Below are 25,022 nucleotides of genomic sequence, written 5' to 3' on the forward strand. Positions count from 1 at the left end.
TCTAGGAATGGTGACTCCACCACTTCCTTGGGCAATTTAGAAACCTTTTGTACCCTCTCTAATTTTCTTACAGCTTATCACATGCTTGATTTGTAGTTCATGACATCACTGTTTTTGCCATGAGGAAGACCATAAGACTAGCACATGCACATGTGGGAAATAAGCAAGAAGAGGATTACTATGTCAAACTGACTTGCGGATCTACTGCATCATCTATGTGACAGGGAAGATACAGTGAGTTATACAAGCTATTGCAGGCAGTTTTATGGCCTTCTACAGTTCAATACAGTCTTCTCACCCAAATTTTTGGCCAGAATATTGCCATTGCTTTACAACTAAAAAAAAATCCAATTGCAAAATTAGGGTATTTTAAGAGGGTGGCCAAGGTGAAAATCATTAATACAATCTTATGAATTCATATTAGCTAACTTTATAGTTGCTTTCAGTTGCATTCAAGAGATCTTCCATTATTTCTCTCAGTTTAATTTCATTAATTTCAAGTTTTTGTATTTTCTTGTTAAATAAAACCAAGAAACTGCTCTTCGAGCAGGCTGTATGAATTTTAAGTGAAATTAATTTTTTCCTTTTTGCACCATATATCAGAGTGGTGCACCTGTAACTGAGAGAGGTTAGAGCTACTGAACCATCAGTACTAAGCAGCAGTGGCTTCTGCCTTGCTCTGTCAGTTCGGCATGGGAACAGGGAAATCAGTCCTCCTATTATTAGAGCATCTTTTCTTCACCAGCAGACAGCAAACTGTTAAATCACAAGTGCCTAACATTGAGAACACAAAGTCACTGTGATAAGTAATCCTTGAAAAAAAGGAAATTATAGGGAGGTGGTTATGTTTTGTCTTTAGTTTTTTTAAACTACCCTAGGACTTACCATCCTTTTCCAGAACAGCTTATGCTGCTGCCTGTCAGTGAAACAGACTAATCACGAGTAGGTTTTTATTATATATTTTATATCCTACTTTTTTTCCTTGTCCTTTACCAACTGAGAGTAATTAAGCAATTTTTAAGGTGGTAAATCCTGTTTTAAAACAAGAACTAACATGATTCTCTCACATGTTTTTACACTAAATTTTTCCAGCTACTGAGCTATATCTTGTCTTAGGACCATCTTGTAAGGCAAACAAAATTTTATTGAGCAATGAAGGATACTCCTTTTTCTCATTAAAATTTTTTATTTACAATAGTTATTTAAATTCCTTCTTATTGACAGCACACTGGGCTTGTGTTTTCAGGCAGTTGACTCTAACTGCAGGCAACAGATGCATTTAAAATAGACTGCAATAAGATTCTATTTTTGAGATGTAGTGATTGGAAGGCAATCTTCTTCTGTCAATCAGATATACATTCAAATGGTGTTTATTTTAAAATTGAATATTCTAGCTTAAAAGATTTGCAGTTGTTTTCGCATTTGCTACATAAAATTGTAAGGGAATGCTAAAGATTTTACTGATAGAAATTTGTACCTGGAATTTAGTGTGGAACATGATAGTTAATGTGTAACATAAATAGTGTAAATTGTCAGTTTATCTGTGTATTTGGCTATTTTTCAAGAAAATTAAAGAATTTTTTAAAACCAGCTTTCCTTTCTTTTATAATTCTTCGTGCTATTAGATATATTACAAATTTTAAGCAACATATTATTCAACTGATAGAAGGCTAGTATGTCATGTCCTAATAGATTGAGCAGCTGCATTGGTTCTTTAAGATTCTTCACACTTAGCGAATAATCATACATAAATATAGTCCTATGAGCACCAAAATATACTACATTGCCAATATTATGTCAATATTTAAAGACAAAATTCAGTTTTACAGCAGCAGCCAAGTAGAGTCTAAGTGAGTGGGAGAGGGCTGGAGGAACCAGTAGCCAGAGGAGGCTTTACAAAGAAGGGTTTGCACCTTTCAGTAGAGGTAGGAGCTGCAGCTGCTGCTGCATGAGGGAGTTACTGCTTGCTGCCATCGCTGGCCCTCTCCACACTCCTTTTCAGGGTTTGTGCCATAATAGATAATCCTGTGTCCTCAGTGCTTCTTAAAATAAGAATTCATATGTAGGCCTATCAAAACTACGTCCATTAGGTTTCAAAATCATGGTGATGTCAGGTGTCTCCTCACATTTAAGATCATACTTATTCATTTCTATTTTTAATTGCATATGAACTATGTTAAGTGAATCTGTCAGTTGCGTTCATTTAAAACTATAATGGATGGAATCTATTTTAGAAGCTGGATTAGAAAATATCACTTTCTGAATGAAAAAAAAGGACTTCGCACACTCTTTGCTTCCATTGCTAGGCCATGGGAAGTGTGACTGTGGGAAGTGTAAATGTGATGAAGGCTGGTATGGTGAAGCTTGTCAGTATCCAAATACTTGCAATCTTACACGGAGGAAAAGCAATGAAATGTGCAAGAATTCTCAAGATATCATCTGTTCTGGTGCAGGTAAGATGTCTTTTGTTGCTTTTGTGGCTTGATGTTCTCCCTGTGTTATCTCGAGGATCACTGTAATTTCTTCCCTAATTTGGAATTTAGTAGAGTGTGTTTCAAGAGTCTGAGAAATAACTGCATGTACACTGAAGTGCTTAATTCTCCTATAGGCCTGTTTCTGTGCATCTGATGTGCACTGATTCAGAATGCCTACTTTAGTACTCTAGTTTATCCATAGCTATTTTGGGTTGATGAAACTGCAGGTGTGTCATGTATTTTGCCCATCAAAACGTTATGGTAATGGCATAGACGTAATTTTTTTTTCATTTGTGCTTATAGTATGCAGAAATGGCATTTACAAATATTTTTCCAGGACATTTATAAGCTGTACTGTTTTATGAGATAATTTTGAGCTGTAACAATGATTATTGAAAACAGTCGTGGAGGATCTGCTGAATCATTTTAATAGGGTACTTCCATCTTCACATTTCTGATTGGATAACTCTCTTTAATTCTTTAATTCTATAACTCATCCTAACTTAAATAGGAAGTTCTTTCCTTAAAAAAAAAAAATCACAGGAAAAAGAAACAGCCTTTTAAAGACTTCACTGGAGAATGGTAAAATTTTGAAGGGGATTTGCTACTAGTCAAGGTTTGAGACCAGAAACTGCCTTCCAGTTTTTCCATTACATTGATCCCTGAGTGAGAGAATGTTTCAATAACCTCACTTCTGCTCGCTACTGCTAGCCTGTAATTTCTGTCTGGGTCCATATCTTTTCAAACAACTGAATTTCTCACAAGGTATTTGCTGACATGAACAAAGAACCCAAAGGGTTTGTGCAACTTGCTACAGAGAAGCTAGACTCTCACAGCAAGATGTGAAATCAATTTAACATAAAATTTTAAGCACACAGCATACTGAGTAAAGGATACATTTCATTTATGACAATTATATAGATTATATGAAACTCATGATTGTTTGGCTAACAAATGAGAGACACCTAAATGAGAAACTACTCTCAAAAATAAGCATAGTTCTTTGTGATCAGTCAAAGTACTAAACCAAGAATGTTAAGACCTTTTTTCTCTTTTGTTCCTTGGCTAGAAGTGGCCCTGGTCTGTCTATCACTGAGCCTTCACAGGAAAACAACGTATCTGAACAACCGTTAAAAGTGGCTAAGAGGGGATTTTTTTGGGAGAGAATAATAATGCTTTCAGTTTTACTGGTATTAAACAGGACAGAAATTCCGAGACTGGCTAGGGAGTTTGGGGTAACTTTGATGGTCTGTAGCCATATATATTTTGTCTTGATGGGATTGCCTTTCGATCTACTGACAACATTGCTTTTGGGATCTGAGCTCTGTTTTTTAAATGCCAATAAAATATGGAAAGAGATGACATGACTCATTGCAAGAACAGTTCTTTGCTGTCATACAGGTAACTATTTATCGTAATTCTTTTCATGAACCAATCAAGATCCACCTAAAATTTTCTGAGACTTTTCTGTCTCAACTGTTCCTAATCATTTGTCAGAGCAACTAGGGCATTCTACCTAAACTGAGATTCTCTACATGAGCAATTTCAACTTCTAGTCCATGGGAAGGAATGAACACTTTTGGGACACAGTCTGACCAATTTAGATGCCCAATTTATGAATTAATTTACCATTTAATCTTTTTTCCTGCTTGGAAATGATCCATAAACAGTTTTCTCAACATTTTTATTCTTATTTATTTTCCACGTGATTGTAGCAAATAATTCTAGTTCTGTAATTTAGTTATGTTGTATTGTCAGTTGTATTATTATTTTATTATATTAGCTCTTGCAAACATTTTTGAAGTTTAATTTTTTAGACTGGCCATGTATGTCGCAGAGCCCCCTTCTTCTGTTCTTTGGATTAATGTGATGTTTAGTAAAACTTACACTATACTTGTAATGGTGAAATATAAAACTGTTTCTGCAAACTAGTTGTGCAGTATCAGCATAAAACTGCTATTTTGCAGGATTTCTTTAGTGTCAGTAATCATGTTTTCCAAAATAAGTATGGATGTAACATGAGGAGTATGAGTCTTGTGAATTAAGTTCCTTTTTTTTTTTTTTAAATCTGTGCTTGCTTGGCACAGTGGTGCCAGTGACTGCTGAAACAGCTTCTGCAAGCCCATTGACCACAGGGCCCCAGTTAACATGCTATTGCACAAAGTTCCTACCCTTACAATTTTAATAAAGGTGATAGAGGTAGGGAAAAGGAGTGTCTTATATGACCAGCATGGCAATACTTGTGTTCCTAACATGATTTTATAGTATTTTTGCTTTTTTGACCATATAACTCCTTAATGTGTTTATTTATGGTTGTTATACGCTACTATGCATTATATTCCAAACTAGAAAATATTCAGGAGGAGGAGGGGGAGGAGTTGTTTGGTTTGCCCTGGCAGTTCCACTCCAGGTCAGATAGGCTTTCTGAGGGAAAAAGGGGGATTGTTCCTTCCCTGGGAGCAACAAAACAACCTTTTTCTGTTGGGGAGGGTGGGTCATGAGAGAGGCAGCCACTGAGGTGAGGGGGTAACCCTGCTCAAAAGACCAAGAAACAAACATGCAACCAGACCAGAGGTGACAGAAGACAGATCTGTTCACAAATCGATTTCCATCTTTTGCATTGTTTGAGCACTCTGTCTTGGCTTTATGTCAGGAAGTTTTCTATTGTAGTTTAAGTTGTGAGAAAAAAATGGTTCTACACTTCCAAAGCATTTGGGAGTCCTGGGGGTACTTACATTGAGGGAGAATCTCAGGCAGACCCATATTCTCGCTAGTCTGACATGGGTAAAACCCATCCTGTGACAAATCAGCAAGTTTCTTTGTTACAGCTTTTAATATCCTTGCAAGATATAATCTTTTTTGAGCCATCACCCACAAACTGGAGGAAAATGAACCCTAAAAACTTAAAGTTAGATTGGGTCAAAATCCTAAAATGACAAGATATTATTATAGAGGTTCCTACATTTCTTGAAACGAATGAAATAACTTGTAATGTGAACATCATACCACTGGAAAAACATGCAGATTGCAGTAAAACTGTTGATACGTTATTATAATACTTATGGTCTGTTTAATAATACTGTGAATTTATTTCTCTGCAATAGGTTGTCTATTGTATAATTAATGTATTGCTGCCGTAATTGCTTTCTAAGTTGAGTCCTTTTTTCCTGACATCTGATCATAAGGTCTTCAGGCAGGTTTTCCTCATCAATGTTTCCTTCCTTTGATTCCTGTTTTTTTTCTCCAAGGCTATACTTACAAAATTTTAGATGATAGCTGTAGAAAAGGTACTAGATAATAGAGTGCAAAGGAACTTTGTAAACTTAGGCAGACATATTTGCCATGGCCTATTACTCTCATGTAACATGGCTGTGGAACTGGACAAAACCAGGCTTCATTTTTGAGAAGATGACTAAGTCAAATTTTCTCCTTTCGGTAGGGAGAAGATACCTCAGTGGTATGAAGTCAGACAGACAACTCTAGGAGTGGATTTTGCCTAGGAAGATATGGTGCTTCTTATTGTTTTATTATCATTATTGTTTATTATATCATTTTTAGATATATATATATAATATATATATATATAAAAACACATATACATATATAATTATCATAGTGTTTATTATAATTAAAAATTAACCACTTGAATATTGTATCCATTCACAGCTCAGCATAGGCTTTTTGTTGATATGGATCATTTCTGTGTCTGTCTTTATTTGGCTGGATGATTTTTAGATTTCAGCCTTCTCAGAAGTAAAATATGTACCATGAACTGCAGTTACTGAGTAGTGACTTAAATGTTCACAGGCACATGTCAGTGTGGCAGGTGTAAATGTGCAAACTCAGAAGGAAATGGACTGGTCTATGGAAAATTTTGTGAATGTGATGACAGAGAATGCATAGATGAGGAGACAGAAGAGATTTGTACAGGTATGTATTATAGTGAGTACAAGAAAAATGGTGAAGATTAATACAGGCTGTTATAAAATTGTTTAATTGTGTGGAACTACAGAATGTCTTTACTGGAAGTATAACTTAAAATAAAAGTAACTATATTTGCACAAGAATTTAGTAAGTAGGAATTTCAGATGCAAGAATGAGCTAAGCAGGACGTTAAAGAATGAAGAAATCCTGTGACATCCTCCTCTTTTTGGAAGGATTGCAAAGATCATTATACAAGGTAATTCACTAAGTAATTCATAGCTCAGTGTGTTTGTCTGATAGAATACGAGAAATGTGAATGCTTTATGGCACAGATGAGAGCAAGATGGAGGACAGAAAAGAACAAAAGATAAAAGAAAATTATATTAATAAGAATATTGTGAAGGAAACAAAAAATTAAAAAAAGAACAAGAATAAATGTAGGATATGAACTCAGAAGCAATTCAGAAGATTAACAGAGAAAGGAATGAATGAAGAAAAATTTCATGTGATAGGTAAGGCATGAGAACAAGATGGAGTCAACTGTGCTGGTAGATTGAAAAGCAACCAAAATTCAAACTGTGCTTTCATTTCATTATAAGATAGGAACCTGGCAATTATATATTATGCTATACACACCAGTTATGGCATTATAAATGCTGTTGACTATATTACTACAGAGGCTTGTCCTTGAGCTGGAAGGTGCTACAAATACTTTTCAAGCTATACACATGCATATTGTGTCTGTATGAATACAGGAGGGTTCAGAACTGCTCTTAGATTATTCATTGGTCTGGTAATAGTGCTTGCACTGAGTGTGTGTAGAAAGAGAGAGAGTACTTGTGTAAAATAGATTTATCAGTCTTTGTGCTTGCACAGAGAATAAAATAAATTCTCTTTAAGTGTCTTGAAGGCAAAAAGCACCTTTTTGGCATAGGATTAGGTAGAGATTTTAAATGATGGTAAACAGAATGGTCCTCTGAAGTCCAAAGCCAGGAGCACAGTACAATACTTCCAATAATTGCCTAGAATAAAATGAGTGGAGGGCAATAATTTTTATGTGGCAATGTTTCCATTTATATTTATTTGCTTGTAACCATTACATGTGGTACAAATGTGATATAAAAAATTACCATTTATTTAGTCCAGTAAATTCTCCTTCTGCTGGTTTTTGTCATTTTTTTTTCCCCACCTGTGTTGCTGCTGGTTTACACTGCTAGGTTTTCCTTAGCTTTTATTTCACAGAATCCACTTTTTTCATCCAATCGTGCCATATTCCAAAATGCATCTCTGTAAAAAACTAGTTTTATATGTATGCAGAAATCAAAGTATGCTGATATAAAAGGACAAAAAAATGTTGGTAGATTCAAGTCTCTGAGGCCTGTGATTCATCAGCATAAAATCCCTGGTACCTTATGTAAGGTTTGGAGCCTTCTAAAGTAAATATAGGGTGCAAACTAATAGTGTGCTTGACTTGGTTTTGTTGTTGTAAGCTGACAAGTTTTTGCACATAGATTATGAGTGTTAGATTTTGCTTTGCTTTCTAGCAAACCTCTACAGTACATAACCATATGCTGAACCAGGCCTTATGCAGACAAAATGGACAGCACATGAACAGAAAGTCAAAGGTAGATAATATCATCACATAAAAAGCAGAGCCCACATGCCTATCTGGTTACTGCTTCTCTCTCCCATTCTGATGTCTCCTTTAATACCTTCTATGCTATCTTTCCTTTCACAGGATTTCCACCACAGGAATCTTTTAGGTTTATTTGTGAAGTAATAAAGAAACAGTGTTCCAACCCTGTTCTGCTTAGCTAGCAATGACCCCTGGATACTGTCCACAGACAGGGTGAACCTAATCACTGCCTGTTGTACTTTCACAGTTTGTATAGCACCTACTTAGTTGCTACATATCCTTTATTGCCCTTGAAGGTGTAGACAGGTCTTGAAGATTTTAATTGTTTTCAAAGAAAGCCAACTCAGGAGGATCAAGCTTCTATTTACACACCTATTTCTAAAGCCTGCAGCTGTGAGCTGGTGTTTTATCCTGGAAAAGCATGCAATGCCATGCTGAGATACGGACAACATGCATTTTAATCTTTCCACAAGGGGACGGCATTTTTCAAGCGAATCAATTCTTAGGTGGGGCCAAGTTACAAAGATGTATCAAGCTTTTCCAGCCTCAGTTGGATTTTTATCAGTCAGTTGACTGTATCACTATTTATTTTGCAGTCAAGTTGCAGCTTCTTTGTAATGAAGTATTATGGTTCCTAGCAAATTAAATTCTGATCCTGATCTTTTTATCTAAGGATTTTTTGCTCTAGTGGGGTGCTTTTGTCTTCAGTAAAGAGTAAGAGGTAGCAACAAATTGTATCATTTAATTCATATTTATTTGAGGACTATACAAGTGTGCATGAAGAATGAAGTAATGCTGGTTTAATCTGCAAAAATTGCCAGTAGATCAAATTAATTAACTCCTTCACCATTTTTCCCTTTTCTTGTCCACTGTTCAAGAACAACCTTTTGGTAACAAGCATTATTTTAGATTGTTGTTTAGTTATCTAAGAAAGATGGTATTTTTATCTTCTGTTATTTTTTGACATATAACCAAACAATTGTAATGAAAATGTCATGTGTAATTGTAAAAACAGGGAAAAAAGATTATTCCACAGGTCTAAATTTGCACTCTTGATACTTAAGGATAGAAGCTGCCCAGATTGTGATAGAGATGATCAGGTCTACTAGGCTTAACATACCTAGAGGGAAAAAAGGACAAGATCCTGACTTGATCCTTCTAGTAAAGAATTAACTTATGGCTTTAAGTTTATTAAGAGTTGCAGCTACTATGCTTTGTGTAATTGAACCCACACGGCAGAAGCACCTTAATGGACCGAAATGCTCAGGAGCTGGTTTCCTAAAGCTTGAGATGACCCAAATATCTTTTGTGGAGATGTGAGTTTTGTTAAATTAATATCTAAAAGGTTAATTTAACTAATTCTTGTCTTTCATGGACTGGTTTATCCATGTTCAAAAATCTTCTTAACAGGTAAGAAGGGAAGCCATATAAAATGTAGACAGTTTGTAGTAAACCAAGGTCCCTCTGCTCAAATTATCTGAGGAGTCAAACTCACACAATGATTTCTTAGACATGCCAAGTGCAGTGGGCAAATGTGTCCTATCTTAACATTTAAAGGTGTGCTTAAATTTTAACTGTTATATTTACTGTATTCCAAATTTACCTATAAAGTTGCAAAAATTAAGCTTACAAATATAAAAATATTGATATTATTTTCTTAGTGTTTATTGATTAGATTTAATCTGTAATGAAATGAAAACATGTTCTAAAATGAACTTGAGGAAAAATATAATTCAGATATCCTTTGTCTTATTTTATGTAGACATATATGGTCTATAAATTGTTTCTATTCTGAGTCTAGCACTAAGAGTTTTTAAAAGAAAAGATCAAAACAGTTAAATTGTTAATGCCTTTTCAAAACTTACCTCTTTCTCACTGTGTAAAATTTGTTTTGGCTTAAGGCCATGGAAAGTGTTACTGTGGAAACTGTTACTGTGAGGCTGGTTGGCATGGAGATAAATGTGAATTCCAGTGTGACATCACCCCCTGGGAGATCAAGAAAAGATGCACATCTCCAGATGGCAAAATCTGCAGCAACAGAGGTGTGTCATTCGCACGTTCCTTCTATGCATATTTATATAGCTTGCTTTAAATTTACAATATGCATTTTATGCAGTAGGACAAAGATTGTGTTTTCTGGTAGTTTCTAGTTTGTTCTCACTTATTTCAAATCTGGATAGATGTTTCCAAGTGAGTGGGTAGGTATAAACTTACACAAATCCACACACATTTTTGGATTAAGCTGACCCAAGTTGTTCTCATCCTTCATTTTTGCAGTAAGACTGAGCAGGATAATTTGTTATTATATCTGCTTATGTGAGAGACCTATCCTGCAAAATAAAATATTAGCAGAATTTTGACTTTGCATGGATTGGTTCTGTAAGGTCAAAAGGTCTGTAGGTCAATTCACTCTTAAAGAAGACCAAGGACCCACAACTGAATAAGTAAAATGAAAACACAAAGCTTTTAGTTTCCACTGCAACCTGAAAAAACAACTAAGTAGTGTTCAGTAACAATGCTGTGGAATGCATACAGAGCTGGAAAGGTAGACTTAAAACAGTATTTCTAACTACATGGGGTTTTATTTGCACAAAGTCCCAGAATTTGACTTTTACCTTACACTTCTGTCTGATTTTGTCATTTTGGCAAAAAATATCACAAAATAAGATTTCTTTTCAGTATCTTCAGTATCTGCTATATTTGGCTTCATGGAACAAAGAGTTAAAAAAAAATGTTATTTTTTTGGCAATAGTCCAGAGTAATTACAGTAGAACATAAGTGCAAGTTACATAGATACCTCTCTTAAAAACATCTCTACGGACAAAACCTGCTATAGTGTGAACATCTAATTATCTTGAGAGCATTTAGAAAACTCTTTTCTCTTAATTATGAGGAAATTGAAAGATTGGCTCAAATACAGAGATCATGTGGGCTCATTTAGTCTAGGGACTTCAGCAGTAAAAACTTTTCTATAATTCTGGAAATAATAAATATCAAAGTGGCTTTGAATCAGACACTTTGTTTGCACTGAGAAAGTAATTTCTTGTCAAAGAATTGCTTGTCAAAGCAATTTTTTGTTCAAATTTGAAATTTTAATGTGCAAGTATCTCTTTAAATTTACATTGTAATTGGGGGAAATCAGGACAAATTATATAGTGGATATTCTGAATAGCTACAGACTCCTATACAAAGGTACATTCATGGGATACTTCTATATTTTCAGCCTTTCATGTATTTGTGATTTTATAAACACAAAAATTTTGTAGGCTTTTGACTACAGAAAACTGCTTTCCAACACAGTATTTTTACTCTCTTTAGTCCTATTTGCCCGGTTTTCTGTGTATATACATCTTGTGATATAGGTGCAGTTCATCTTGTCAGTCTTGAGCGTTCTAAAAATTAAATATCAAGGCTAACCTTGCTGTCCAGCCTCCTTCAGTACTAAGATGGATAAATGTTCTGTATCTTTCCACCAACTGACTAGTCAACCAGCTGAGACCAGATGTGAACCTTTAGATTTTTTAAACTTTGGTGAGATGGTGTTTTGATTCTGATATCCAGAACAACTGATCCAAATTCATTTTGAAGTTGTTCCTGGGAGGATTAATCACTCTCCAGAGGCATTTCCTCATTTTATGGGTTTTTTGTTTGGTTGTTGTTGTTGGTTTTTTTTCTTCTCCTTCAGTAACGCCACTGAATTGCGAAAGTATCCAAAGTCAGGTGCAAATTTCTTGAGGTTGTCTTGGTCGCTTTAGCACTAAACAGGGCAGCAGCTGTTCCTGCTTCATGTAACTGTCATGCACGCATGATTGTGTAGACCTTTTCTTTTTAGAGAACGTGCCCATATCTATATGTACTCTTTAGTCACCCTGTCCAGTTGTCCTGAAATGCATTATATTGTTCAGAGTAATGTGGATAAGAAGACAAAGGCTTTGGTGGAGTAGCAGAAGGTGAAGCTACTGTTCTGGAAATGAACTGCATGCATCTGTAAGGTTAGGCTGCTTCTTTGTGCCTTTTGGCATCTCAGAAAAAGTGAGTGTATGGTCCTGAAGCATATTTGGATTTCTGAATCAAGAAACTGTCTTTTTTTGTTCTGACTTTTCCTAAGTTGGTAGGATGCATGTTCTCTGTATATCAGTAAGGTTGTGACAAACTAGTGTCTCCGTCATATTTTACATTTCCCTTCCTGTTGTAAACCATAGGGTGTGGCCCTGAATGTTGACTTGGGAAAAGTGGAGAAGTATCATTTTCATGTAGATCTCTGCTGATTATCATCTTAGTTAAAGAATAACCTCCTAGACATTTTCAGCTGGATTAGAATTTAGATTCCCTTCTAGTTTAAATGTTTATGTTTTAACAATCATTAATTATCCACTGTGCTCAAGCCCAAGTCATTTAAAAGGCATTGATTTTTATTGTCATTAGTGTCAGGGCAAATTACTGTTGGTGTCAAAGATTTACAACAGTTCTGTGCACTACATTTTTCTGTTGATTCCTAACAAGGCAAAAGAAATTCGAATAGCAAGCCAACTTGTTTGCATAATATATTACTACTAAATAATCAGAGAAGGTTTTAAGTCATAGAAGATGAGCATATGCTCACGATTAACACTTGCAGCTTTGAAACTGCGCTCCTGTGAGAGCAGAAAATTCGCAAGTGTAAATTCCTGTAATCAAACTACAATTACTCTAAATTGCTCAGTTAATCTTCTATCTCTGTCCCTCTCTCTTTTTTTTTTTTTTTTTAAATCATTCCTAGGCACATGTGTGTGTGGGGAATGTACATGCCATGATGTGGACCCAACTGGTGACTGGGGAGATATTCATGGAGATACTTGTGAGTGTGATGAAAGAAACTGCAAAGCAGTGTATGATAGATATTCTGATGACTTCTGTTCAGGTAAGGAATATACATAAAAGGAACTTATGTGTAGTTTTATAACAAAAGCATCCAATTGGTCTGATCTTGCTCTTCCTTAGTGCTCCAATTCTCATTTTCCTAGCTTAAAATATACCAAGCTTTAGCTGTTTGGGTTTGGTGGGGTTTTTTTGTTGTTTTTGGTGGGTTTTTTTTTTGAGCAGACTTTTAAAATTAAATATATAATACTGTAAAAAAAAAGTTTAGAGCGCTAAAGCTTTCTTAAAACATGTCTGGTTTTCTATGCCTTTTAGCAAAATTCTGTAAATATGAAATACTATTAGGTGCCCATCTCCCTTCTAATGCTCTTGTCTTCAGTGTAACCTAACATAAATTGGAAATGGTTGAAACTTAAAAAAAACCCAAAAGGTATAACTCTCTTTCCTTGGGGAAATTTAAATTTTAAAATTTGTTAGAACAAATTTTGTTTGTTATTCCATGTTATATGGCAGGGAGAGGACAAGTGAGAGGAAGAAATTAGAGCAAAAGTGAATTAGCAGGTTAATGAAAAACAGTACCCTAAAAATACCAATTGACCTGACAACAAGTAGAACATCAGAATGTGGAAAATATGAATGTGTGGTCCAGCTACAAATCACTGACTGTACATATTAGACACTTTTACCTTCCTTCTGTCTTCTATTTGTACTTCAGAGAGTTATATTCAGATTAGTTAATGCCCATCCATCCATCCATCCAAGGTCTGCATTATATTTAGATTGATGCTCCATGTATCAACTAACGAACACTGAAATTCCGAGCAAGACCTTGCATACAATTGGATGCATACAACTATGCATACAACATAGTTACTGATAATATTGGCAGGAGAGATGGACTTTGATCAATACACAGCATGCAATTTGTACATGCAGGAACTTTGAAAACAACAAGTAAGGATGGTTTCAAAGGGACTTGACAGATTACAGTTGTCAGCTCTAATATGTAGAAATCCATAGGAATCTGATCTGGCCTAATTAATAATAGGAAGAATGCAGTTACATCAAAGAAAGTAATGATGTGATATATTCTCCTCCTATTACTAGAACGAGAGATCCCTCACAGAAAGATCATAGGAGTTGTCTGTAATACGGAGAGAAGTCTGAAACAAACGTGACACACAAAATTCTTAGCCTCTTCTTTGCCTTTTATAAAGGTGAAAGGTTTCTCAACTGTTGTGGTGGTGGCTTTTTTTTTTTTTTAAATAAACATTGATGAAATACTAGCTAATAAAATGAGAAAAAAAAGACAGAATCATTTCTAAAAACCTTCAGTGAATTCATTTGCTGGTTACAGTTTCAGGCACCTACAAATCTTATATAGGTTTATTTAATTAATAAGCTGGAAGGATGTGGAACTGCAGTCATGAGAGCAGCAGGAGGATTGACTTATGGGATGTTGTCAATTCTTGAATGTATTGTGTTGCTGAGTATGTTTTTAGCACTTATCAAAATGTCAACATCAGCTAAGGAATACAAAGCTAAGAAACAACATGGTCAATGTGTTCTGCAGTTAAGGGTGAACACAAGAGTTTCAAACCTAATTAGACTAAAGCAAACCTGTGGCATCTACAGGTAATGCTGCATCACTGAAACAGGGCTTGAACTCCCTCTTTCCTGTCTGTTATTGCCATTGCTGCTGCCGCTGCCTAGGGTGGTAATGCTTGTAAGAAAGCAGAGTGTAAGAAAATATGGACAGTCACAAAGGAGTTGTGGGGAAGATATTGCCATTTGACATTGGACTAAGGACTGGTACAATGTTCTTTATTACACAGACATAACTGCAAATGAGCAAATCTTATGAGAGATACAAAAGGAGGTACTCGTGGCTTTCCTGATGTAACTAAATCTCGTTGAAGCATAGCTTAGTTTTTCTATCTAATCATCAGAAATTTTAGTACAATTTCTTATTCTTATCCATTCACTTTCCATTATGTTTTAGAAAAGCCTAATTTAGCCTTGGCTGGCCATCCAAGTTTGCATTCCTCAAACAGATTGCGCAAAAAATCCGTTTTCACATGAAGCAGTGTGAGCAACATCTTGTAGTCCTGCTGTTTAGTCCTGTTTCAGAAATGGACAAGATGCATAAGTACTAATTTTGGTTTATTGTGGTAGACAGACAGAATCTGCAATTAAATCAAAGATTTACTAGCAGAATTGTAATTGGACAGCTTTTTTCTTTGTTTATGTGAAATACATATACCTAGTGCACAAAATGTGCACACGCTAGGTGTGTTGGCAAAATATCCTCATTTTTCTCACAATCATTTGTAAATTGATTTAGGATGAATCCAAGAGGGATCAGTCAGATTAGGGAAAATAATCCAGCTCTCTTAAAGCCTACATCAAACTGAGCTGATGATACAAAACTTTCCCTCTCTTATTCTGCCTACCTAATACCTAGAGACAGGAAATCACATTGTCCTGAGTAGCAGATTGAAAAGATATGAAATCATGTTTACATGTAAAGAGTTTTGCTGTAACTGAATGAAATGCTATGTTCAATTCATAAACTACAAATGACAGAAATTGACAGTCCTGCTGTGAGGATTTAGTATGACATAACAGCAGCTCCCTCCAGAAGCTTCATATGGCTTAGGACGACTGTCAATTTGCAGTACTCTATATTGGCAACTGGATGTGTTCTTTTAACATCTGAAGTGCTGTTCAAGATGTTACTGAATGATTTTCTTTCAGAGGTGTTCACAACATTAAAGTGATTCTCTTCCTTTAAAGAGAGAATAGCTTTCATGACTTGACATAGAAAGAAAAAAAGGCTTCCATAAGAAAATTCCTACATTCACACATCTCATTAGCTCCTTTGCTGTGACCCTAGCAAAGAAAATATTATATGAAAGAACAACATCCTCTCATAAGTATTTATCATCTGGATCAGGGAACATACGTCAAATTCACACCTTGTCAGCAGGTACACGTGAAAGCAAGGGGCAGATTTGTAGAATCTGTTTGAGTTGGAAGGGACCTTAAAGATCATCTGCTTCCAACCTCCACCTTCCAATAGACCAGGTTGCTCAAAGCCCCATCCAACCTGGCCTTGAGCACTTGCACATTGAAAGTTGGGTTTATGTTGCTACGTTCAGACATGGTCAGGAAGAGTCAAGTTAGCTAATAAGATATCAAAAGCACATCCAACTGTCCTATTTAAATGAGAATCCATTACGTCCAGTATTTTATTATTTGCACATCACTGTTTAGTAGAAGGCATTGGTTTGAGGCTTGGAATTGGTGTGACATTGCTTGTCTCTAATGGATCACATTGATGGCAAGTAAATAAAAGATGGTATTGATATATTACTTACAGAAAATGCCGCAACCATGGTAGAAAAATAAGAACATAAAGGTAAATAAAAATATTGCCTTATGACGACCCCACTTTTCCAGACAGTGGTGAAATGTGTATTTGTAACCTCTATTCCAGCCTTTTGCATGAGGCATGTGCCCAATGGCAAAACTTCCCTTAAGAAAAAAATTAATAGGAAATAGGGCTCAAATGGAACGATAGACCAGTGCTATTTTCAGAAAACAGTAGGTATAGTGAATTGATTGTATTTTTTGCCAGTCTGGTTATTTAAGGAAACCACAACTTTGATAAAGGTCATCTAATCATGAGGTTTTGTCATGTATTCATTGTAAAGGTCATGGACAATGTAATTGTGGAAGGTGTGACTGTAAAGAAGGATGGACTGGGAAGAAGTGTGAACATCCACGTTCCTGTCCATTATCAGTTGAGGAAAGTGCTAAGAAATGCCAAGGAAATTCTAATTTGCCTTGCTCTGGAAGAGGTAAGTACATTTCTGGGAGAATTTTCATGCCCTTAAAATGTACTTCCATTAAAAGAATTTTCACAGATGTCCAGCATTAGTAGTACTGAAAAATGTAAACTTTTGTGGATTACTGTGCATGAAACACATCTGTGTAAGGTGTGAGTGATGAGAAAGGTGGAGAAGAATACAAAGGTCACCTGTTTTTCCTGTCATCTACTGCTTTGTATTTTATTTTACATATCGCAATGTTTGTTTTGGAGGTTTTCAAGGATGCTTTGAAGATTGCTGCAGTTAAGTCTTTACTAAAGATACATTATAATATGAACCAATTCTATGCATTCTTTGACAAAACCAGCATGAGGTTTTCAACCTGTGTAAAATGTTGTGGCACCATTGTGATAAGACTTGTTCATATTTACACTGCCTGAGAACCTGCCCTACTGAGTGCAGGGCTGACTTCTAAAATGCAATTTTACTTCAGTGCAGTTTGCTAGTTAGCTACTGGCTTTTCTTTTGAAAGCATTTCTTTGTGACACTATAGCCTTTTCAAAAGCTTTGACTATAATAATATGCTATGTCATACATACAATTGAAATATACATTGCAAGTAAAAGGAAACTTTTCTCAGAAGGAAAAAGACATGCTAATTTTCATCTGCCAATGAGTGAAATGTGGTTTTCTGAAGAGAGAAGAGAAAAAAGTAAATATGAGACAGACTTGCTGGCACTGATAATTGAAGTTGTTATGAATTCTGCCCACTTAAGTATTTGCTGGCAAAGGTCTAAAACTACTCTTGAATTACTGCATTTGACCCTAAAAGTCATTCCTTTGCAATTTCTTCTTGCGCTAATACTGTCTAACATAGCCAAAAATTGTAGGCTGTCAACTCAAGTTAGCACTGTGATAATTGTATTTTTCTCCCCCTGTAAATGTGTAGCATCTCATAAGTTAAACACTGCATTAGCTGTATCTTAAAAGAACTACGTATTAATAGATCGTTGCTTGCTTTTTTCTTAATTAAGCTGCTGTTTTCCAGTGAATTGCATCTCTCTTCTCTTGCTAAAAATTCTCAGAGGAATTTTCGGGTACAAGTTAGGTGAAACTTGGGCATCTGTAGAGAATTAACTGCATTTTATTGTTCATGATTGCAAGTAGTATAACTAAAAGAAAGGAGTGTTGACATTTGATTTTTTTTATTATTATTTTTTTTTTAAATACCGGCTTACTGTTTTCCTGTTCTTATTATATGCTGAACGTCATTTCTCTCATCTGCTTCGCTTCACTAGAAGTTGTGTATGTTGAACATTTGGAGTCAGTTCTATGATTTAATTGCACCGTGCACCATGAGAGTCAAGTGACAAAGAATGACAGTTATAACAACAAGTTTAATTTTAATAAAAACACAGTCTTAAGTTATGAAACATGTTGTACTTTTTATATTTTAAAATTTGAAAAGTTTTATTAAGTATAGTGAGAAAAAGTCAGTTTAAAGATTTAAATACCAACAGCAGTAATTCTATCCTCTGGACTTTCTGAAAAAACACCCGAATATTAATACTGTCAGTATTCTGTGTTGATACTAGCAGTGTAATAAGTCCTTTTCAGGTGTTCATTTAACTGAATGATCTTTGGCCAAAATTTTCAAATAATGTACAAGCAGTAGCTCTTGGAACAAAAGGCTTAGTTGATAGTGGCTTTCACTGAATTTCCTTTGACTTCCAAAGAAGAAGAGATCATCAAGGTTTATGAGGAGTGCAAATGGTACAGATATTCATCTAAGACATTGTATGATAAAGAGCTGCTGTAATGAAGAACAAAGGGTTTTGCATCCCACACTTAAAAAAATTCCCATTAAATCTGTAATTTTAAAATGGAATGTGGTATCTTGTTTTAGTTCTACAAACAATTTTGCTTAAGAAATTGGGAGACAAAAAAAAAAAGATTTTAGTCTAATCATCTGCAATTTACTGGGTGGTGTATTTTTTTTTACCCTGGACTCCCTGTATTTCCTTTTCTTGGAATTTTCTTTTCTTTGGATAGAATAAAAAAACATGAGAAAGTTCTTGTACTGGTGAAATGGTGTAAGTGTTTAGTTCCTATGAAAAACTGTCATTGAACTTGCACAGTTAAATTATTTGGTGCCATTTGAAATTCCAACCGCTCATCATTATAACTTGCCACAGGCAGAAGTGTTACACAAGCAAGTGAAACAAAATAAATATTTCCAATAAAACGCAACCTCTTTCAAGCCTTCCGAGGTGGGAAAGGCCATGGACTTCTAACACCAGCCTCATTTTTTCTGAAGTACATAGGGAGGATTGTGCGACAAGGAAGGGAAAGCTCCAAAGGAAAAAGTAGTGTTACCTTTTCAACTTGAACATTGTTTTGGTAACGTTCTTGTAATATTTTTCTCCTGGTTGTGGTACAAGGACAGTAAATCCTTATGCAGGTCAATAATCCACTGCACTGTTGAAGAATTTGAGCACCGTCTTTATTTAATGGGAACTTTTAGTAAGGTAGTTCATGTATGGACTAGGATGTAGAATGGAGGGCACAGAGATGCAGGTGCATGACCCTATGACATTGCCATGTTTTGTTTCCTTGAAAAATGTTTTTTCTTCCTCTGTACCTTTTGTTTCTAGATTAGCCAACAGCAGTTGTGACAACTCATGTACTCTTCTGCAATCACTTTCATGGTCTTGGATAAAGACATTGAAGGACAAGGCATTTTTAGTATTTTTTAATGCCATACAGATAGCCAAGACACATAGGGAGAAAAAGAACTGCTACAATTCATAGTTTCTTTCTATAGCTTCTCTCTAAATGCTGACATATGCTCAGGTTTTCAGATAGAGGAGTTTAAAACTTTAGTTGGTTCCCTAGATTAACAAAAATTGTATTTCCTAGGTGGGATTTTTTTAGTTGATTAAGTATGATTTCAAAATGTGATAAACCTTCACTTAAACAGTAGTAAAAAAAATAATCCATGCTGCCTGAAGAAGCATTGAAGAAACAGTCCTTCAAAACTTTAGCTGGTCATATTTAGTTTTTTGTGCATTTTGCAAAACTTTCTGGTATGGAAGACTATAAGACTCCCAATGATTCAGTTTCTCTTTAAAATCTCCAATAATTACAGAAGGTGAACCAGGGGGAAAAAAAACAAAACAAAAACCCAACAAAAACTAAAAACCAAACCACCAAATCCTCTAAATTCCTCATAAAAAAAAAAAAAGGTTTGGGATTTGTATATTTTTTTGTCAGAGACTTTGGATGATGAGGGCTTACGTTAAAAAAAAATGTTTTACTTCACAAAATGATATAGTATTAGAACAAAAATCGTGACAAAATGGTACTCTGAAAATTTTCAAACAGTCTGAGTGACCAAAAGCTTACATCTTTGAACTTAATTTTGGCAAGTTGCTTATTTTATACCCTGTACTTCATTTTTACAAGTAATTATGAATGGGAAAAGAAAAGAGAATGTTAGTCTAATCTTACTCTTTTTTATGATTCAATATGTTTGTAATATTAACTTTTCATATAAAGTACCAGGCTTTTATAGAAATATACCCAAAATTTTGTAATGAATTTTAAGGCAAATTATAGAATCATAGAACAGTTTTGGTTGGAAGAGACCTTCAAGATTATTGAGTCCAACCTTTGTCCTAGCTCTAGCAACACCACTAAACCACGTGCCTAAGTACAGCATCTACCTGTCTCTTAAACACCTCCAGGGATGGTGACTCCACCCCCTCCCTGGGCAGGCTGTTCCAATGCCTGACAACCCTTTCAGTAAAGAAATTCTTCCTAATATCCAGCCTGAACCTCCCCTGGTGCAACTTGAGGCCATTACCTCTTGTCCTATCGCTTGTTACTAGGGACAACAGACCAACCCCCGCCTCGCTACAACCTCCTTTCAGGTAGTTGTAGAGAGCAATAAGGTCTCCCCTCAGCCTCCTCTTCTTCTATTATGTTCCTACATAAGCTGAAACAGAGAAAGCATCAGCAATGCAGATTAAAAGAGAATTGTCATATGCCACCCAGATTTCAAGAATCCCAGGTTCCTTTAACTATAAGTCATGTAACCTCAGCAAGAGGGGGGAAAAAGAAAGATATAGAATAAAATAAACAGTGAAAGAAATTTTTTTTTTTTAAAGTTATGTGTTTAATATATCAAGGTACACAAAAGTTCTAAAAGTTTTAGAGAATTAAAAGGCTATTATGAAGGACACAACCTAATTAGATAATCACTATCTATAAAATGCTATAGATTACAATTTCTTGATCTGTGTTTCACTCTCCGGAGAGCAGATGAAGCAGTGAACTTTCATTCCAGACTGTAATTCTCTTCCTGATTTTCTCTAGTCACTCACAGGAATAACAAGTTGTTTCATGGGTGCTGGTCAGCATGTGGGGAGAGCAGAGATCCTGTCAAAAATCTATTTCACCATGGTCTTATATTTCTTTGCTGCTTCAGTAGGTGAAGGACAGAAGACTTTATATTGGTATGCTGAGCAGTGAGAACATCTACATTCTGAAATCATGTTATAAAAGCAGAACAAATATAAATCCTCTCAGTTACATCAATCAGACTGTCTTTACCTTCAGTATTTCCTGTTATATATAGTGGGAGAGAAGGATCAGATGAAGATTTTGGGAATTAAAATACACTATTGCTAGGTACTTTCCAAAAATCACTTTCCCTACAAAAGCATGTTGAGGACAAGGAGATAATTCTAGCCAGCTTCATTCACGTAAAACAAATAATTCCTTCTACACTTTTATTCCTGAGAGTGGGTTTTTTTTTTTTTACTTGCTGCACGACTTTTCACTATAGATATAGTACTTTCACAGCGGAAGTCTGTCCCTTTTAAGAACGCACTGTACAACAAGACCAGTATCAGAGACAAATGAAAAAGCACACCAAAAAATCCTTACGGTAGGAAATAAAGAGATAGCATATTATTGTCAGGATTAAGGGACAAGACAAACCACTTTTCTCTTGAAAATTCACACCACTCCCTTGAGTTCCCCCTTAGGGCAAAAAGCAGATTTCAAAATCATTATAATAAAAAAGTCTTCAGGAAGAGAACTGAAAATAAGAGTAGGTTTTGAGAAAAATAGATGAAAACTTTTTTTTTAAATAATCTTATTCTCATCACTTACCCTTAGTGAAGGCAGCCATCCCATGGCAGTGATCCAAAGACAGATAAATGACAAATCATCTTATTGGTAGTGTCTTTTACCATTTTAATCTCTTCCTTATAATTGCTTTTATTTATTTGTCATGTGGAGGGAATATAACTCCTTTATCTGTGAAATTCTCCCTTATACTTCTGCTCTATCATTAGCATTGGCTGTTTGAAATACAAATTTTTTTCGATTCTGTACTGAAAAATTTTTGTTGTTTTTGCAAACCCTCCTAAGTCCCATTTTCAAAATATTAAATTTGTGAGTTCAAAAGCTGTACAGCATTCTGAAACTTTACCGACAAGGTTACTTTACAGTAACTACATTTTCCTTCTCTGTTTAAAATCATCAGAAGTTGATTGACTTGGTGGAAGAGCAACAGTGTTCAATGCATTATTAAAAACTCCCTGTGGTGAACAGAGACAGTGAATCAATCCCTTGTGTTCAGTGCTGGATTCTGTAATGCATATTGCTCGTCTGCAGTATACCGTCTCCTAGAGTCTGGAAACAAAAGCTTTGGGATAAAGGTCAGTGATGACCCCAAAGGGCAGTGCTGTTGGCCAGGGGCTGCTGTAAAGTCCTAATCCTTTTTGACATATCTTGACCATACTGTTGCATAACATATACTTTGTGCTGCTCTGAAACCTACCTCAAAGCTTAGGCTGATACAGGAAACACTGTAAATTCCTGTTGGTTCAACACACCATGATACATAGAAGAGAGATACACATACGATAAATCATACCTGTGTACAAAAAAAAGTGGATGAAAACCAGATAAAGAGATATGTGGTAAATAGGTGCCTAAAAGTAGGTATAACTACAGGATCCTCTTCTGACCCTTGTGAAGTCTTAACATGACTGTTCATAAATACAACATAAAATATTCAGCTTGTAAATAATTTCTGGAGTCATATTATCAAGTAGTATAGCTTCATATAAAGCTTTAAATGACATCATTTGGTATATCTTCAAGTTTTTTAAATCTATACAAAATTTAATATAGTAATGCCAATCTGATTGTCTACATTTAGCCTGTACCCAGGGCTAAGCTATAACAGTTGCTCTATCACCTGATGACCCTTCATGAGCCAGGAAGGGGGAATAAGGAAAAGGAGAGCAAACCCATGCATTGAAGTGAAAACTTATTTAATTGAGCAACACCAATACCAACAAAAGTACACAAAGTTATACTCAGCCAAATGCAGCACACAATTCACAGGAAAGCAGTCCTCAGGAGCAGGGGAAAAGCCAGAAAAGGAGCAGGAGAAGCCATAGCAGAAACCCCATAGAAACTCCTCTACCTCTGCAAACCTTCCCCCTTCTATAATGACCATGACATTATGGGATGGGTTACACCTGTAGCTCACTCAGGTCAGCTGCCTTGGCTGACTTGAAACTGCTAATGGCCTGCCTGGCATGGCTGGGCTGTGGTTCTGTCCCAGCTAAACCAGGTCACTGATCATGTCTCCAACAGGTAAGTCTGTACAGATAGGTGGGGTGCCTTAAAAGGTCAGAAAGGCTGTTGGTGGCATGTGCCAGATCACGAGAACTAGTTCTGTACTGTTACTACTAGAGCCTTATTTACTATAGTTTTATGTCCTCACAGTTCTGGTTCTTCTGCTCTAAGTGCAATTATTTATCAAGGGCTTTGGGGTCCTCCTCTAGTATGGGATTGCTAAAACCAATCCACCAAAAAAATTTCCTATTAGGTACCTATAGAAAAACATTGTTTCTAAAGCCTACAGCTTGTTGAATTAGTAAAGGAAGATGGTAGTAGAAGTTGCCATTTGAATAATTCACTGTATTTTATATATGACAGGATGGGGTCAGACCAGAAAAGTGTAAACAATTCTAAGGTAAAATCTAGGTTACTATCCCTGCTATCAGCTCTTTATTGCAGCCTCTTATTATGCAAATAGCACTGTTTAATTGAAGTGTAAATTACTGTAATGTACATCATCTCTGAATTTGGCCTGCTGTTTTCATTCATTTTGCATGACCCCTGCATTCTGAAGGAGGTCTTAATTAAAGCACTGTAGTAGACAGCCTGGCAGCAAGCAATGTTATTAGCCGGTGTAACAGGAATAGAACGTAAATGCAAGTCATGCGTCGCATCTCTAGCTTTCACCTCATCAACTTTGAGACTGAGCTGTTATACATCTGTGTGCTTGAAGCAGAGAGGCTCTCTTTCTATGCTAGTACTTTAATGCTGAATGAGCTGGCATAGCAGTGTTTGTTATACAGTTTGGTATACCCTTATATGCTGGACTGGCAGTCTGAACTCCACTTGTAGTCTGTTGAAGTCTAAGAGAAAAAAATACAGATAAATAGTTGCATCACACTCCTCCTAGATTTGTCTACCAATAGCTTAGGTCACCAATTTTAAACTTTTCTGATTCAGGCTCTGTATGAGCCTATCTCTTTCTGTTAATTGAAGCAGGATCCTCTGGAAGCTGTCTCTTATTAGGAAAGTCAATTTGGAACTGCTGAGAATATTCCACTCTTTTTCCATTTTGGATTTTTTAAAATATATTTATCTTTTTTAATCGGGAAACTTTTAGAAGTTCAATACTTCAGTATTTCTCTGTAGAGAAAGCCACACATTTGTCAGTGACCCACCTACAGCACTCCTGGCTATTGTTTTTGCCTTTTACTATTCTCTTTTTGGGGAGGCAGCAAGTAGGGACAGAGTAACCAAGGCAGGATTGTAAATCAAGAGAACATTTCATATCTTCAGTGAACCCATACTCACAGTGCTTATAACTCAGTAATAAATAAATGGTTCAGGAAGTACTTTGTTTCTGCATAAATGCTTTTTTTAATCTGTTCTGGTAGAAGCAGTGTGTGTTGGAGGTTGCCTGTTTCTGAGATGTAGGTGATATTGTAGGAGTGAAGTAGTTCACAAAAATTTCTGTAATAGAATTTGTTAATGTTCTGAAGTTTCCTACTTGTTTTCACAGTGAGAAGTTTGAAAAGAGGTAAAGAATAGAGGAAAAGTAACATATGTGTTTTAGGATGATGCATAGGAATTAGGGCTGTGGGATAAAAGTCAAGTATAACAAAGGAATCTTTAAACCATGGCATCTATGGCTGG

General features: G+C 35.7%; 1 protein-coding gene across 3 annotated transcripts in view; it reads left to right on the top strand.

The window, feature by feature from the left end:
- The window catches only part of ITGBL1 (integrin subunit beta like 1), a 154,135-nt gene that overhangs the window by 65,060 nt on the left and 64,053 nt on the right, over window positions 1-25,022 (top strand). For 2 of the 3 annotated variants that reach the window (XM_086482065.1, XM_086482063.1), the window contains 5 exons: window positions 2,307-2,453; window positions 6,282-6,404; window positions 9,936-10,076; window positions 12,794-12,934; window positions 16,608-16,754. In XM_086482065.1, coding sequence (XP_086338191.1) covers window positions 2,307-2,453; window positions 6,282-6,404; window positions 9,936-10,076; window positions 12,794-12,934; window positions 16,608-16,754 — 699 coding nt within the window. Of the gene's footprint in view, window positions 1-2,306; window positions 2,454-6,281; window positions 6,405-9,935; window positions 10,077-12,793; window positions 12,935-16,607; window positions 16,759-25,022 lie in introns of those variants that run through there. The other variant, XM_086482064.1, reaches the window with a different exon arrangement.

The sequence above is a fragment of the Leptosomus discolor genome, chromosome 1 (genome assembly GCF_034619465.1).
Source record: "Leptosomus discolor isolate bLepDis1 chromosome 1, bLepDis1.hap2, whole genome shotgun sequence".
NCBI classification, from domain to species: Eukaryota; Metazoa; Chordata; class Aves; order Leptosomiformes; family Leptosomidae; genus Leptosomus; species Leptosomus discolor.